General features: G+C 41.5%; 1 protein-coding gene across 11 annotated transcripts in view; it reads left to right on the top strand.

Annotated features, from left to right (window-relative positions):
• sulf2b (sulfatase 2b) overlaps positions 1-18028 on the top strand; it is a 92107-nt gene that overhangs the window by 47007 nt on the left and 27072 nt on the right. For 5 of the 11 annotated variants that reach the window (XM_011472955.3, XM_011472956.4, XM_011472953.4 and 2 more), the window contains 4 exons: positions 15411-15628; positions 15813-15933; positions 16663-16781; positions 16907-17058. In XM_011472955.3, coding sequence (XP_011471257.1) covers positions 15469-15628; positions 15813-15933; positions 16663-16781; positions 16907-17058 — 552 coding nt within the window. In that variant the 5' untranslated portion in view covers positions 15411-15468. Of the gene's footprint in view, positions 1-3503; positions 3937-15249; positions 15285-15410; positions 15629-15812; positions 15934-16662; positions 16782-16906; positions 17059-18028 lie in introns of those variants that run through there. The other 6 variants (XM_078950116.1, XM_078950111.1, XM_078950114.1 and 3 more) reach the window with 4 other exon arrangements.

The raw sequence follows: 18028 nt of genomic DNA, 5'->3' as shown, positions 1-18028 counted from the left end.
AATGAGATGTTTGGAACTTCAAACACACAATATCTGAAAGGATGTAGCTGCTGTAAATTTAGAAAAAAACAGTGATAACGTTTTCATCGTCTTTTATTTGTGCTTTTCAAAAACACAATTAGTACTAAGAGGCCCAAAGTGTGCCAAGAAAATATCTCCCACACCATGACACCACCACCACCAGCTTTAACCGTTGATACAAGCCAAGATGGATCCATGCTTTCATGTTGTTGACGCCAAATTCTGACCCTACCATCTGAAGGTAGCAGCAGAAATGGAGACTCATCAGACCAGACAACATTTTTCAATCTTCTATTGTCCAGTTCTGTTGAGTCTGTGTGAATTGTAGCCTCAGTTTCCTGTTCTTAGCTGAAAGGAGTGACACCCGGTGTGGTTTCCTGCTTCTGTAGACCATCTGCCTCCAGGTTGGACGTGTTGTGCGTTCAGAGATGCTCCGCCCACAGAACTGCCACTTACTGGATATTTTCTCTTTTTCTGACCTTTCTCTGTAAACCCTAGAGATGGTTGTGGGTGAAAATGCCAGTAGATCAGCAGTTTCTGAAATCCTCAGACCAGCCTGTCTGGCACCAACAACCATGCTACATTCAAAGTCCATTCAATCACCTTTCTTCCTCATTCTGGTGCTCAGTTTGAACTGCAGCAGATCATCTGGACCATGTCTACACAACTAAATGCATCGAGTTCCTGCCATGTGATTGGCTGATCAGAAATTTGCATTAATGAGCAGTTGGACAGGTACCTAATAAAGCTGCCGGTGAGTGTAGACTTGTGTTTTACTGCAGAAGTTTCAGGTTCATTTCTGAGTGCTTACCAGTATATGACTGTCAGTGGAGAGAGAGAGAGAACACAAAGAGGAGAGAAACAGCTTCAGAGTTTAAAGATGAAAAACAAAACAAAAGTGAGGCTGTTGATTAAACCAAAATCTGAACTGTTTGCTGTTAATTTAGTCAACCACAAGGAGACAGTATTTTTAACAAAGAACATGGATCCACCCTTCTCCCCCAAAGAAATGTGTGTGAAGTTGGGGGGTAAGCACCCCTAAACAAGTAATCTTACAGTCACTCCTGCTAAAACCCCAAATAAGGACTTTAAAGTGGTGTGTGCACTGTGCAGGCAAATATTTAAGCAGGACTTGACTACTAAGGCAGATGTGTAAGAAATGAAAGTCACAAAGTCTACATTTTAAAAGGGGGTTTAGTGCTCTACAGATGTGTACATCACTGCAGAAGTGCATGGAGAGTAGAGAGTGTGCACATGGAACAAAAGTGCTGCTGGAAGAAAGGAAACGGTCTATTGCCCTTAACACTGGAGACGTCGCCTGCGACACCTAAGTAACACACGTTCTTTGACATACTGTAAATCCTCGACCGTTTATGTGATCAACGGGAATCTGCAGATTCTGACGCGGGAAAAGCAACTTTTCTCCGGGACAGAATCAGCTGATTCAAGTTAAGTGCATCAACACTTCACTGCTCCGAAGAGTTGCATTTCAGTACAAAACTGCTTTTCTCTGCCTCCGAATCCTTTGGAATTATGGTAATTGCGTAAACGTCAGTCAGAAGTTCCTTTGCTATTTCGCAGATCACCTTTCACGGTCTTGCTGTTTTGCAGATTTCTTTACAGCGTTCACTCCGTACTGTGTCTTCTGTACAGAGATGCTGCACATGCAATTTGACAGAGTTAAGTAAATCCTCGATCAAGGCGAATCTTTGTTTTCACTCTATAAAACTATAACGTTATTTCTATGAAGGTTTGAGCTTCGAGAGTTTAAACAAGAGAGAAACGTTTTAAAATGTTCATGTCTGTCCGAGAAAAGTGGATAAAGTGTGTAGTGAGGGGCTGTACAGCCTAAATATATCTGTAATCTCACTCCACAGAATTCAACTATTGCAGGTTATTTATGGAACGTATCCCCCACGATAAACGAGGGAAGACTCTAGTCAGAAGAGTTCCAGTGTTTAGAGGGTTAAAGCTGATCTGAGATGGTCCGAACACAGCTGTAAGGCATATGACAGCAGTGACAGAAGCGCTGCCTGCTCCCTCCTCCTATAATTCCACAACAGCACAGGAACGTTTTCTATTACGTTACCAAAAACAATGAGGCCACCTGTTTTTTTTCTGGGTTTGCGTGACGGTTATCACATGACAACCGTCAGATGACTCAACACACTGTTAATTGTGAAAGGGGCCTCACACAGTCATTGAATTGCTTTAAGCGTCCCGCTGAATTGAATTAAAGGTTAAACTTTAGAAGAACCAAGACGAGAAGCTTATAGTTATTTAGTGTTTAACTTTTGACATTTCGATAAGCAAAACTGTTAACCCTTTACAGAAAATAGCATTAAAACAGCTTTCTGTAGAAGAGATTTCATCTGAACGTGTTTGGCAGTGGTTTCAAGTGCCGAAGTGAACATAGTGAAGACGAGGTCTCTGGAGATGTGCAAAGCGAAACAGCAGAAGCCTGAAAGTGTGATGTGCTTTCACATTGGACCATCATGAGGCTGCTCGTGTCGCTTTCATCAATAAAGCAGAGGAGTTCATTTGACATGACGAGAGGCATCACTCTACTGCTTCTTCTGCAGATAAATCATTCATTCATGGAGCTGAGTGTCAGTTTAAACATTGCATAATATAAATCATGAACTATGGAGTTCTGCTTTGCAAATCAGGTCTGGTCAAAGGTGGGAGGTCAGAGTAGTGGTGGCGTGTAGAGGAGGGCAGAAAGGGTGAGTTGCGCCTGCGGCCCATACATACGGCCCTGCGGCTTTGATTTGCATTGTTTCTTGTTCTTTTTTTTTGCAGAGGTGTTTCTTTTTATTTGTTGTGTTAATTTTATTAGCAACATCATTTCTTTTTATTTTCTGTGATGTTTTTTGTTTTTTGCTTCCACACTTTTTTTTGCTGTGATGTCATGTCTGACAACCGTAAAAGTCCAAGTGTTTCAAAAAACGAAGAACCAAATTCTTGAACGATAACCTGAGAGTCTGATGTTTTTTTTTTTACCTGTCCTGTCCAGCAACTGAGCAAACAGATGAGAGCTGAACTCTTGTGTTGCACAGAGTTTGGTGTTGCAACAGGGGCTAATGGATCTTCTGACACACGAGGGGTATATTTGTATAAACTGATGCTAGATGACTTTAGGTTGCTGCTGCCTTAATCTGTTGAATCAGAGAGACACTACAAAAAATTAACAAGAAAAATAAGACGGAAATCCAAGACAAAGCGTGTGGCTGCTAAGTGTCAGCTTCTTATTTTTTTAGTCTATCTGCTGTTTTGAAATGCTTGCTAATAAAGCTTTGCAGAATATTCCGGTATTAGTACCTGTGCTTTAAAAGAACAACTTGTGCGCTTGAAATCCTGAGGTGAGTCTGAAAAAAAGAGAACAGGAGGTGAAAAAGAGACAAATGTATTTAGCCAGAGGAGGGGATAGAGGAATAGAGGGAGCGGAAAGAGAGAGAGAGAGGTTTATAAAGATGAACAGAGAGAGGGAGAGACAGAGGGAGGAGAACAGCAGCAGCGGCAGCAGCAGCAGATCAGCTGCTGTTCCTAGCAGAGGACTGCAGCTGTCGAAGGGAAGTAGCCGCTACCACAAGGATCACTGCGATGTCTGCCACCATGGCAACAGCTAGTGGGAGCTGAGCTAAGAAGCAGAAAACTGACGGTTTGGTGCCGTGGCCAACGAGCAAGGCAGCTAGCCAGGTGTCGGGCTTCTTTAAACAAAAAAAGAAGAAGTGATGGAGACTAAGCTCAAAGATTTATTTAAAAATCATTTTTGAGGAAGTCAGAAAGTTGGAGGAAGGAAACGTGAGGGACGTGTATCTCTGCTCTGTCAGCTCAGTGTTCCGCAGGTTTGTGTGATTTTTGTCTTCTCTTTTCTGTTGGACCAACTTCCTCTTTTTAATTCACCTAAATAAAGTAAGTGCTTTTCCCTGCTATTTTACAAAGACCTTCCATGGCTTGAGAAGTAACATACTTGATTGGAGCTCAAAGTTAAACTGACAGTGTTAACTTGAAACTAATATTTGCTGCTGTACGCTCACTCCCAAAGCTCGATGTGAATGACTTACTGAAGTACCATAGCTGAGGAAACCACAATCCCTCTAGATGTTGAAGACGAGTGAGAGTGGCTCTAAGGGAGCCTCAACTGGATTTGCTGCAGGTTACATTTTTGGAGAGTGAAGTTAAGTTAAAGTCTCTGCGCTCATGGCTCACAGATCCGTTACAGGATCTTAGAATTTACTTCAACTAATTCTTGAAGAGGCTGTCTGTGGGAGGGGCAGAGTCACTGGCTGCAGCATTACCTGGTACTTAGCAGGCAGAAAGCGACAGTGGAGAGAAACAACTCTCTGTAAAAGAAATATTTAGGAAGAAACTTTAGCTGAACCAGTTGGAGCCTGAAAAGACAGGAAAGTGACGTGCAAGTGTTAAAACACAGGAGCATCTTTTGAAGGACAAAATGAATAAGTTAATACCTACGGAAGTGAGAGAACAGGATGAACACAGAATTAGCTAAACGTCTGGTAGAATACAGAAGAGGTATGAAAGCAGCTGCAACATGTAAAGGGAGGAAAACAGACTAAATCATAATCCCTTTAACATGTGTAACAAGGCAGAAAAAATTTCTCTTTTTTTGTTTTTAAGATTCAAAACTTCTTAAGGAGCCGGTATTTGACAAACCAGAAGAAACAGAAACGTCAGAAACATTTTGGATGAAACAGAAAAAATGTGCTGTTTCTTTTCCCACTTCCCCTAATCTGTGTTTTTTTCTTTGAAGCAATGAAACTCTTAGGTTGACATTTTTAGAGGTTCTGCTGAAGGTTTCAGTGCCCACTCAGACCTCAGTAAAAAACAGAGCAACATGTGTTGGAAGAAAAAAAAGTGCATAAGAGTCATTTTAGGTGATCTGAAGTAAGGAATCTAAGCACTCTGTGCAGTTATGGCTTGTAGTGTTTTAGCAGTGAAAAAAACTCATTCTGGTCAACAAAGGACATCACACAATTATTGTGAGTCAGAGGCGATGTGGCAGAAGCATCCTAAGATAGTCTTGAAAAGTGCATTTACACTGACAGGAAAGGGCTTCACCAGGCTATAATGTCATAGACACTTCTGGCAATTTTGAAATATCACCCAAACTTTGCTGCGGATCTCTGACTAAATATGAGACTGAGTGACTCCTCCCCCTGGCCTTCAAACAGGAAGTACCTGCCGGCTCCGAGAAGCCAAAATTCCATAGACTTCTATAGAGAAATAAACAGCTGTTACTCGGTTATTCTATTGATTAGAAGAACCATTGTGGATCTGATACCTTTTTTAACATGTTTTTAAAAATCCTCTTTTTCTTCCTAATATTTTTTCTGTAGTAAACGTCATTCAAGCTATAAACTGACCAATCAGAGGCCTCAATAAAAGTAGTTGGTCTCTAGTCCAACATTTGAAACATTTCATTCACAAATTCTCTCTAGACAGCTTCCAGTGGAAGTGTGTGGACCTCCAACAAGCTCACTCCTGATTGGTGACAGTAGTTGCCATAGAAACAATGACTCAGACCGACTCGAATCAAACGTGGCTAACTGACAATTTCTGGTTCCAATATGGCGACGTCTGTGTCTCGAAAACATTGCGACTGAATTGACTTCACTTAGTTTGAGGCAGAAGCAAGTCATTTTCTATGGGTGACGTCACACTCAACTCACTTGGTCCAGTTCTCATGTACAGTCATTGGCGTGGATCAAGAAGTTGACCTTTAGTCCAGTTAGGAAGAAAAGTTTGGGTTTCATGGATGTGAACAAAAGATGGTAAATTACCCAGACAGAGTGCTTCGTTAGTGAAAAAGAAAAGTCCCAGGACAAATCAGAGGAAGCTTAAATCCCAAAACAACCTGAAATATCTTGTAGGTCTTTGTGGTGGAGTGAACAGGTTCCTGTAGATTTATGATAACTAGAGAAGCAGATGGAAATATTCTTATGTGCTTCTTCAACTTCAATGCGTAAAGAAACTTTTTTCCCATAGGGGCTGAATTAACCTGGGCCACTGTGAAGCAGAGGCCGATCGGTCAATTGCTGATCACAAGGTCGCAGATTCAGATCCCACCTTGCCTGCCTGTGTGTCGAAGTGTCCTTGAGCAAAGCACTGGACCAACTTATAGGTTGGCAGCAGAGCCGTCATCAGTGTGTGAATGGAACTGTGAAGTGCTTTGGGCCGTAATCATAGTCATTTATAAGTATTCGCAACAAGTATTAAGATTAGCATTAGTATTAAGTTAACGAATATTAATATCGTTCTTCAACAACAAGTCACTGAAATAAATATCCTCGTTTGTTCTGGTTTTCCAGATGTGAGCATTAGTTATGTGCATGATATGAGAGAAGAGGCTCCTTGTGTCTAAAGTTTCCCCTTCCGCTGAAAACAGAGCTCCTATTTGTGGGAAAATAACCTCACATGACACGTTTTGGCTCTAATTTCATTTGTTCTTTAACAGCCAATAGGGGAAACGCTCAAAAGCTGCATTTTATTCACAGAATGCTGTTGGACAGATTTCGGCTTTAATATTTACGACTGGGAGTCTCTGAAATAAGTACGGCAGTGTCTGGTGGTTTTACATTATTATTTAATCAATAATGTGTTGTAATTATGTAAGGACTGACATCTGTGAATTGGCTTCCAGTCAAGTATTTGATAAATGATACTCAGGTGTGTTTAAATATGACCTGGTTGTCTTTTTCTGTCCCTGGTCTTGGTTGGAGTTTGTTACGGGTTTTGGGTAATGACTCCACTTAGCTAGATCTAGAAAATGGTGGATTTTTTTTGGCGGTTTGGTCAGCTTCAGTCCATGTGTCACTGCTATAAGTGCTGTGAACACCAACCGAATCAGGTGAAATTGTGGGTGTGGTCCATCTGACACAGAAATGTGGGATCACGTAAGTGTGAAAACAACTAAAGTTTAATTTGTCAAACAACAACTGCATCATATAATTGAATATGATTATTGTGAGAACACGAAGAATCTGCTTAAAACAAAAACCTTTTACACACTGCACACTACGGACAGAGTCAGGAGTCTGAGTTTAAACTAAACCCAAGCTCTCAGTCTTGGAGTAGGACTGCAGACTCAGCGTTATCACCTGGCACACTGCAGCCATGCGTGGAGAGTCTGAGCCTCCAGCGTCACATTGTTCCATTGTTGATCGATATTTGTCACTGAAACCACTTTGATCCAGCAATCCTCAGCCCAAGACTGCTTTTCTCTTAAAACTGGAAGCGTTTTTTCTCCCTCGTAAGGTTTTGAGTAGCTTTTTCACTATTGCTTTTTGGAATCTAACATCCTTCAACTTATTGTATTAGCTCTCGAACAAAAACCTTCTACTAATGGTTTACATTTATTTTGCTTCAAAACAAACTATTACCACAAGAAGTTTCATTGTTTGTTTCTTATATCATGGTGTTTGATTAGAAAATGTAGAGTTTAGCAGAACCTCTGATTAAGGTGATACTCAGAATTTCTGGTTTCAGGAAGGCTAATCAGTGTAAACTAACTCTAGAATAAATAAAACACACGCAAACAGGAGAAAGCCATCATCAGTGGAGCTCAGATTCATGGATTAACCATTGCAACCACAAAAACCCAACATGTCAGCGGAAGAGTTCACGTTTCAGCAACGACAAGGGACACGCAGCCAGATTGTTGCTGCTGAAATGAACTCATGAGATGAATTAAAAAAATAATGTACATATAATGTACACGCTGTTATGTGACTTTAAGACAGTCTGAATGACCAAAAGCACAGCTGTAGCAGATGGTGTTAACCCTCTACACATGTACAGGGCCCTAGTTTGGCAGAATTATCTGCTGCGGTAACAGAACCCAAAATATGATGCCCATGCATGAGAACTATTTGGGTCTGAAGGGGTTAAATAGAAAACTCTTAAAGCCTAACGGTCAATGTGACTAAATTGAAATGATAAATGCTGTTCTGTGATCAAATACATCAAGCATACTTCTTGCAATGAAATGTCTTAATGTCTGAAGAGGTGATCTCCATCCACCTCCAAATGGACTCTGCATGATGTGCTTACAGCGGGAATGTAAACTGGTTCCGATCTGGGCAGACTTTAGACAACATTAACCTTTTTGAGACTAGGAAGGTACCACAGTGGGGAAGATCCAGATGAGCAGTCAAACACAGCTAATAGAGAAACCACTAAATATGTGGCGGTATTTCCCCATGATTGGTGAAAAGATAAATGAGGCGGTTGAAGACCTGAGGAGTGAAGAAGCTGTGATTGAGTCCAGCTGGGTTCCCAAACCAGCATCTGTACAAACTTCCTGCTCTGACTGATGTTTCTGTGTGTGGGATATAAAGTTATGAGTCGTTCGATTTGCTTTTTTTCTGAAAAATGTGGAGAGTAGAATTTGTCAGATGAAAGCTCCACTATATGCGTTACCATGGAAACTCCTGCAGTGCTCAGATTTTGTTTTAAATGAGCCACTTTTCTGGGTCTTCACCTTTAACCTCTGAAACATTGAGTCCCTCCGTATGTGAAAACAGCTAAATGCAAATGAGCCGATGGGACAGCATTACTACATTTCTCTTCACCAGCATATTTCGTGTAAGCCACTTGGCAGGCGGTTGCATCAGCTGGAAGGCCTGGCCGTGTCTCGTGAATTTATCTGAGCAGATAGACGTGTTTGAGAGAGGAGAGCCAGATCAGGATGACATGCTGTCTCTGGGGCATTACAGGCGTTTATGGTCTCTGCTCAGGAGAGCACTGTGGCACTATAACGTGCTGAATACATTTGATAATCAAAGAGCAGATGCTCCAACCGTGTGTGGGTTGAACATGGGTTCATTAAGGTGCATCCTTAAATGATTCATCGTTTCTGTTCCACTTAGGTGTAAAACAGCCGCGTGGTTTCACGTCCAAGCAGACATGAGTTTGGTCTACCTTTAGAACATCCATTACACCATTTAAGTGCAAACAAGATCCAAGAAACAAAAGGGTTACTGACCTGACCTCTCCTAGTCAGAACCGTTGACTGTGAATGAGAACTGGACTGAGCCCCCCCCTCCCCGCGTTCTGTGCAAGAAGTACCTGCTGGCTCCAAGAAGCCAAAATCCTATAGACTTCTAGAGAGAAATAAACAGCTGTTACTCAGTCATTCTATCGGTCAGAAGAACCATTCTGGATCTGATAAATTTTTAACATGTTCTTGATAATCCTCTTTTTTTTCCTGATATTTTTTTTCTTTAGCACCACTGACCAGTCAGATGCCTCAATAAAAGTATGTGGTCTCACATTGAATATTCCAAAAGTATGATTGACAGATTCTCCTGAGTCAGCTTAAATAATAATAACAAGAATAATAATACATTTTATTTATTAGACGCCTTTCTGACATCATCTGACTACAACATGCTGAGGCAAAGGTCTAAAGTAATACATGTCTGTATCACGAAAAAAAATGTGAAACTGACTTCATGTAGTTCCAGCTGGAAGGAAGCCATTTTCCATGGATGATGTCACACTCACTCAGTCCAGTTCTCATGCACAGTCAATGGTCAGAAAAGACGAGGTGGTAAGAGTATATTGTTCATTTTGCAGCAAGAATACAGATAATAAGACTGTGAGTGTCTTTTTAACCCTTGTGCTATCTTAGATGACCCCACCCTTACTTTGAGGTGTTCTCCCTACCATGACAAAGGTGGATAAAGGTGGAAAGATTTCATGTAATCCATGGACACCAGTGAAGATCACAAATCAATGAAGAAAAAAGGTTCAGAGCACTGTCTAGTGGGTCTAGATGACCCAACTCCCAATGTTAAAGTGCCTAGGATAGCACAAAGGTTAAGTACAAACCTCCCTTCGAAGTTAAAGATGTTGTGTGTTGTTAAACATTTTCACATCCCTTTCCTGGACACTTGACCTTTTTCCACTTGACTCTTCTAATCAGCCCAGCAGGGCCCTGATCACAAGTCACAGTTATTCAAATTAGTGTCTTTAGACAAAGTATAAAAATAAAGCATACAGTGCAGGACATGCTGGGTTCAGACAGCAGCGGTGGGTGCTGAAGCCTGCTATTTTGCCAGCACACCCTGTTCTCTCATGTTCTAATTGGCCGGACACACCTGATTCAGCTGATCAGCCATGAGTCTTCTTCTTCCTCTTTCGGCTTTTCCCATCAGGGGTCGCCACAGCGAACAAGTCGCATGGTAAACTTGGCAATGTTTTACGCCGGATGGCCTTCCTGACGCAACCTTCTCAAACCGGGCTTGGGACCGGCACAGAGGTAGAGAAGGGAACAGGGAGCAGCCCGGAGTCGAACCCTGGTTTCACGGACGGAAGACGCCGCAAACCAGCACGAGCTAAACCGGCAGCAATTTGATGGCAAACCTGCAGACACAGAGGCCCTTGACCTCTGGAGTTCCTTACTTCTGATCTCCAAATGTTTTCAGCAATAATAAGCAGTAAAGATTTTGTCGAAGCAGTAAAGGTATGGATTGTGATGTTTATAGATACAGATTCCTCTTTTTTTCTTCTTCAACACATTGATAACAAAACGCAGCTCTGTCGTTGCTGCTGGCTGTGTTTTCTGGGTGATGCCAAGGTCTAAATTTTCAGTGTTCTCCGCACACAGATGCAAATATAACATAAAACCAACTATCGGGAATCGAGAGCTGCAGCTGTATTTTACAGCTCTGTGACTGTCAGAGGAAAGGACATTCTGCTGTTTCGTTCTCAGGTGTTCATCAAAGCTGTGAGTTAAAACCTTTTACAGATACATTCAGAACAGATGTGGTCGTGTAATTAACATCCAAAGTAAATGTTTTGGAGTCCATTAACGGTGTGAGGAGAGACGTTAATGTGTCTCATGAATTTGAGTTGCGGGTGTTTGCCAGGAATGATGAGGCTGTCGGGACGTACTGCTCGCTCTGATGGGGGAACAAGCAGCTGGCACCGGGACATTGAAGTTCCCCTCAGATCTTCATCTGTCTCACAGAACACAGTTCACCACAGAGAGCAGTCTCTCAATGAACTCCCCATTATTGTTTATTTTTGTGTAGTTTGTATTGTTTTAGAATAAGAAGATTTGTATCCCTCTGTGCTTTGGAATTCATTTACAGCAGCACTTCAGAAGCATGCACCCCTGGATTTTGGAATAAAAAGAAGCACAGTTGATTCCATTCACACTCAGTGTTAACATCAGGTTTGACACATGCGTACCAGAGGGTGGTAAATGTGTGAATGGGCCCTCGGGGTCTCTTTCTTTGGCTTCTTTTATGCAGCTTTTGTGTAATAACGGTACAGTCTTTTTTCCCCAAAGCCTTCCAACTAGAGGTGTAACGGATCATTTTAACAATGATTCATATCATAATTCGTTGATGCTGATAACTGAGTTTTGTTCAATTTGAACGATCCGATTCTCTGACCTAAAATGGATTCAGGACGTATTTATCCAAAACTTCCATCAATGAGACTCAGAGAGAAATTCCTGGTACTAAACAAAACAGGTGAAGTTTTCCAGATTCTTGGATTTCTTCCAGATCATCAAGTGGAAATGAAATATGTCTCCAAACAAACAAGTAAACAAGAATGAATGTCAAATCCATTCACATTTTAGATTCCTAAAGTTCAGTCAAATGTTGTTTTTCAACTTTCAAAGAATCCAAAGGGAACATTCTAAGAACATTCTAGCAATTTGAGTCAGACAGATTGATCTGGTTGGGTTTTAGGAATAAAAATCTATTCATTGAATAAGTGGATTAATCGTTACACCATGTAGCTGGTTAGAGTGCTGCTGATCAAAAGATGACGAGTCTGACGAAAGAATACCACTCATATCAAATTTACGTTGACTGTCAGAGAGTCCTGGTGTTGTTGTAAATATAAAGTTGACACTGCACAGATTTTAAATATCTGTGTGTCTGTTTCCCAGCAAAGACTGAATACACAAAAATGGTATCAGGTTCAGAGACTAAAGTAAAGGTGTGCAGACACAGGTGGGTGGGTCTAAATGTTGGAGACCAATTCTCTCACTAATCATTACTGAGTGCATGTTAGATTGCGTTTGCCATTTTTTGGGGTTTCCCAATATGTAATTCCAAAATCCAGTGCCCTGGAATATTCCCAGAAGTCTTAGCGAAAAACCAGTGTGGATTGATGTTCGCCAGATTACCACAAAAAGTAATTTATAGCAGTAGTGCGTATGTATCCACATTCCATTAGGACATTGGATAGTCCTTTACTAGAAGTTAGGGAGAAGTGAAGGAAATCAGACACGTCCATCATGAGCGCAAAGAAAAACTGGAGACAAAGCTCTAAAAGTGGATTAGAGTGACTTTGTCCTTTTGCTTCTGCTTGGTGTTCTTTGACGGCTTGTGCCTGATCGTGGAGCACAGTGGACTCAGGCAAGCGGAAAAATGAAAGTTTGCTCACTTTTTTACAATATTCATTGTATTCAAGTGTTTTATGAGCTTTGTTTTTGTGTACTCAATATAAGTTCTTCTACAAGGTGCCTTCTTTTGTACTGAGCTCGTAACACATGTTACGTCTGTCTGTCTTCACCTTTCAAGCATCACCTGCCTGCGGTTTCTTTCTGTGATTACCGCTGAAGGTGATTTGGTGACAGGAATATTTGACGTAACGGGTCATTTCATAAAGCACAACAAAGAGGCTTTTCTCTACGAGCAGTGTGTAATCCGCTGCTGTTCACAGCCCTTTAACATGAGAGCCTCTTTTCTTTGATTACTGTCACATTTGCATAACCCTCCTGCTGTTAGCCCACACACACTTCTGCTGTGAAACTAATAGGATTAGCCTTCTGATTCACAACACAAAAGACTGCTGTTAGTGCCTTTGTCTGCCACTGCTCCTATGTTTTAGGTATTTTAGCCACCAAGGCTTTCTCCAATAGTTAACATAAGCATAAATCTTTTAGCACATTTTTGTTTTGTTGCAATTTGAAGACAGTAATAGTTGATAATAATTTTTTATAAATGCAAAGTAAACGCTGCCATTTATAATAAGAACCTGTTAGCCATTGGTTTTCTGCTAGGAAATCACACATTAAAACCTACATCAAGGAATACAGAGACGCTGAGGAAAAGACAGGGAGCAGAGCTGCAGGTAGAGATGAAGATGCTGAGGTCCTCTTTGGGAGGGACCAGAATGGATCAGGAATGAGGACATCAGAGGAGCAGATCATGGTACAAATTTTGGGGATCAAGTCAGAGAGGAATGAGATGGTTCAGACATGTCCAGAGGACAGACGGTGACTCTATTGGTGGAAGGATGCTGAGTCTAGAGCTGCCAGAGGTCTAGAGGAAGACCAAAGAGGAGGTTTCTGGATGCAGTGAAGGTAGCTGCTGTTACAGGATGCAGAAGACAGGTGTAGATGGAGGAAGCTGATTGGATCTGGTGACCCCTGAAGGAAAAAACCCAAAAGAAAAGAAGACGATCAAAGCATAATTTATGCAGAAACTATCAAGCTCTTATTTTTTGTTTCAAAAACAGCTGACCTCAGGCTGCTTCACGAGCATCACGTCTAACCTTATAACTGCAGAGATGTCACCACATTTAACCCTTGTGCTACCTTAGATGACCCCACCCTTACATTGACGTGTTCTCCCTACCATGACAAAGGTGGATAAAGGTGGAAAGATTTCATGTAATCCATGGACACCAGTGAAGATCACAAATCATTGAGGAAAAAAGGTTCAGAGCACTGTCTAGTGGGTCTACATGACCCAACTCCCAATGTTATAGTGCCCAAGATAGCACAAGGGTTAAACAAAACACACCCTGACATAACTCACTCTTCAACCGTTTCCATGATCAGCGTGAATCTGCTGATTCCGACATGGGAAAAAGGTTTTTTTTCATATCGGCTTTGCACTGAAATTCACATAAACTGTTGCAGATGCAAGACTTCTTTTCTCTGCTTCAGAGTTAGCTGATATTACGCTCATTGTGTGAAACGGTTGAAGAGTTACGGTGATTAAAAAAATGTAAACACTGGCACAAAAGCTCTGGAGTTAAAGGGTTAATATCAGGTAAAAATAGTGTTGCATTGTTAAAGTCTCAGATTTGTTTTAGTTTTACTGGACATCATTTCAGGCTGCAAAGGTCAGACATAATGGGAACATTTTTGCACGGAAACTCATCCCAAATGGTAAAAAATGTGGCAGACTTTTGTGGTCATACCACCTCTGCAAATTACTGAGCTTGTGTGCCTAAAAAAAAGCATCTGATCAGTTCTATACAAACGAAACCTTTCATTTGTTACCCCAAAGGAAAGTTGTTCAGATGTAAAATTGATGTAACTTCGTGGCAGCTTGAAACAAACTCTTCTACAAATATCCAATCAGGACTTGCTCTTGAACCCATTGACTGTGAGAACTGCATTGAGTGTGACATCAACCATAGAAAACGACTTACTTGACTGAATTAAAGTTTAATCCAATTCAGTGGTCATTTCTTCCACAACACGTACGCCTCCATGTTGGAGCCAAACAATGTCAGTCAGCAGTGATTGGTCCGAGAGGGTCTGAGTCAATGCTTCTGTTACAACCACTCTTTTATTGAAGCATCTGATTGGTTAGTTTATCATTTGAATAACTTGCACTACAAAAAACAATTTCATAAAAAATAAATCAGGATTATCAAGAACAAATGAAGAATCCAGAATTCAGGGGCGGCTGAATTCCCTAAGAGGGATCCGCTTTCTCAGCATCCCTCCTGCTGCCGGACTTGGCTTTGGGAGCCTGTGGAAAAGGCCTGGTTTTCCTTCTTTGGTCTTCTTTTCAGCTATGGTTTTGTCTTAGTAGTGTACCTCTGGTTTAAGCTCCACCATTGGTTGTGTTATTGATTGCAGAATAGTGCCTGTAAATTAAATGTTTTTTTTCCCTTTACTAAATATCATCTTTAACCCCATTGCGTTCAATCCCACACCTGTCCATCTAATAAACGGCAGTCCGTCAGTCTAAACCCTACCGGCTTCAATTTATTCTTTACGTTGCCTATTCTCTCCCTCCCCCTGGGATGGGACGTAACAAACATCTTTTTAAAAGTTTTCAGATTAAAAATGTTTATTTTGACCAATAGAATGACTGAGTAACAGCTGAATATTTCTCTCTTTTTTTTTACTTGTCCTGTCCAACAGCTGAGCACACCGATAGGAGCTGAAGGCCTCTTGTGTTGGACAGATTTTTATTTCTCTTTATGTCTCTATAGCAGTCTATGGGATTTTGGCTTCTTGGTGCCAGCAGGTACTTCCTTTTTGGAACGTGAAGGGGGAGGGGTCACTCAGTCCAATTCTTTTATACAGTCACTTCTTCAGTCTCATGTCTGACATTCAATTCATTCTGGGATCTGATTATCTGTGTCCCCTTCAGGGGCTGAGATCCTGCAGGGGAAGCCAGTGACGGCCCTGACATTGTGCAGCGCAAGGCCATGGCAAGACAACGTTTCCTCTTCCTGCTCTTCTTGGTGACTCTTGGCCACGCACAGTTCCAGCCTGGAGGTCGATTGAAGCCCCGCTTGCAGAGGGACAGACGCAACATCCGACCGAACATCATCCTCGTTCTGACTGATGACCAGGACCTGGAGCTGGGTGACTGAAACACAGCTATCAGTTTAAGCATCTCTGCTGCTATCAATATGGGGCCCAAACCGAACCTGTTGCACTACTTTTGTTACACTGAATATTATATTTTGTGACAAAGCCAAGTACACCATTTAAATTCATTTGTGCTCAGCGGGGTCGGTGAAATTTCTGACTTTACCTCTGTGTGTAGGTTCCATGCAGGCAATGAATAAGACTCGCCGCATTATGGAAGAGGGAGGGACGTCCTTCTCCAATGCCTTTGTGACCACGCCCATGTGCTGTCCGTCACGTTCAAGCATGCTCACTGGAAAGTACGTTTCCATCTGTGCCCACTGTTGCCATGTTCAAGCCTTTGTGGCAAAAATAATTCAATTGCCTGCCAGTCATGACACAGAACGCCACCGCCAGCTGCAGTGAACTCATATCATTGGTTTACATCTCAGATTGTGGAGTGTTCCCGAAAAGCAAGACTCTGGAAATGTCAGCCAAATTAATTTACTTCTAAAATATAAAAATGGATCAGAATACCCATTTTGGAACGATTAAAGTACAAGTGGATCTGACAACAAAACAAACAGCTGAATGAGATTTTAAACAGATGTTGCAACACTGCAGACATGAAGATAAATACAAGTTGAAGCCATTTAAACGATCATTCTTCATCAAAGAATGTTTACAGTGATTACTGTTGGAAGGACTATGTTGCAAGTATGAAATTGTAACTATAATGACCAATGGAGCCCCTTTTGTTATTCTTGGGCAGATTTAAGCATAAAGATTTCTTTCTTTCAATTTTTGAGGGTATTTGTCAAGTCATGGGCTATGAGATACTACACAAACCATAGTTTTCTCTTGTGTTGATCATTTATAAATATATCAACATTTGCTTCACATGCATGAGGTCAGGTCCCAACCAAAATGGCACAGAAGTTCTTGCTTTCTTCTGCTTAATGTTCTTGAAAGATCTTTAAAATGTTGAGGGAGTTTGTGTTGATGCACTGGGAGTCGAATTGCTTGTTTCCTTTTTTTTTGTTTCCCAGGTACGTGCACAATCACAACACCTACACCAACAACGAGAACTGTTCCTCTTTGTCATGGCAGCGACAGCATGAGCCGCGGACCTTCGCAGTTTACCTGAACAACACTGGATACAGGACAGGTGCAGCAACGCACACAGAAACGCTGGATTTTTACAAGTTTTCGTTCTTTTTCTGACAAATAGGAGCCCCAACCCCAAAGAAATGGCTTAGAAAACTGGCTCTTCAGCTGTGCATGTGTTTGCAGCTTTCTTTGGGAAGTACCTGAATGAGTACAACGGCTCATACGTCCCTAACGGCTGGAGGGAGTGGCTTGGCCTGGTGAAGAACAGCCGCTTCTACAACTACACGCTGAGCCGCAATGGAGTTCGGGAGAAACACGGAGCGCGATACCCCGAGGTGAGCGTGTGCTGATACTCACCATTTTCCTCCCAGAGTCCCAGAATATAGTTCATTGGTTCATTGATGAATCTAAATTGTCCCACAGCCACTATGTACATTTTGCACGTATTGCAAGGAGGAAAACTGGTCATACGTGAATATACGTGGAAAAAGTGAGAGAAGTTGTGGTTCTTAACATGACATTTTCACAGATGTGTCACGAATGAACCACGCTAAAACCACAGAAGTACGAATAAAGCATGCAAAGAACATGTAAATCAACGCAGAACATGACCCGTGCAATTCACAAGTGATTCACCCATCAATCAGATAATTTAAAGGTGATATGTTTGCCGTATACGCGATATGGAAATTATACATCTTCGTGTAAAGGGACACATTTGTGTAAATTTAGCGTCAATTACGTACATTTAACATGATCTGTGCACTGTATATGTAATATAAAAGCTATACACAGGTGGTTCATGCGTGAAAAGTCCATTAGACATACGTGGAATGGTCGGGAAAGCCAAAAATGTGCATCATGCAAAAACCACGCACAATTGCGTATTATGTAATAGTTCCATATAAACTATGTAAAATATAGGTAGACTGCATTATTCTCAGCAAACCCAAAATTTTGAGCAACTCAAAATCAAATTTATGTAAACCCTCGACGGAAATCTGCGCACATTGACAAACACTGCACACAAGATACACTTATGCATCACGCATGTATTATAAAAGACCAAATTTTCCTACCAGAATGTGCAAAATGTATGTAGTAGCTGTGTGACACGGCCTTAAGATGTTTTGTGGCCCTGCACAACAATACCTGGGATAGGCTCCAGCAGCGTTGTGACCCCAAGTGGGTTCTGCAGATGGATGGATGGATGGATGGATGGATGGATGGATGGATGGATGGATGGATGGATGGATGGATGAATGTTTTGAGACAGAGAGCCCTTCTAATCCCAGAAAAAATGTC

This window comes from Oryzias latipes, chromosome 7 (genome assembly GCF_053564925.1).
Source record: "Oryzias latipes strain Hd-rR chromosome 7, Olatipes_Hd-rR_3.1".
Classification (NCBI taxonomy): Eukaryota; Metazoa; Chordata; class Actinopteri; order Beloniformes; family Adrianichthyidae; genus Oryzias; species Oryzias latipes.
This window is presented reverse-complemented; position numbering and strand designations above follow the sequence as displayed.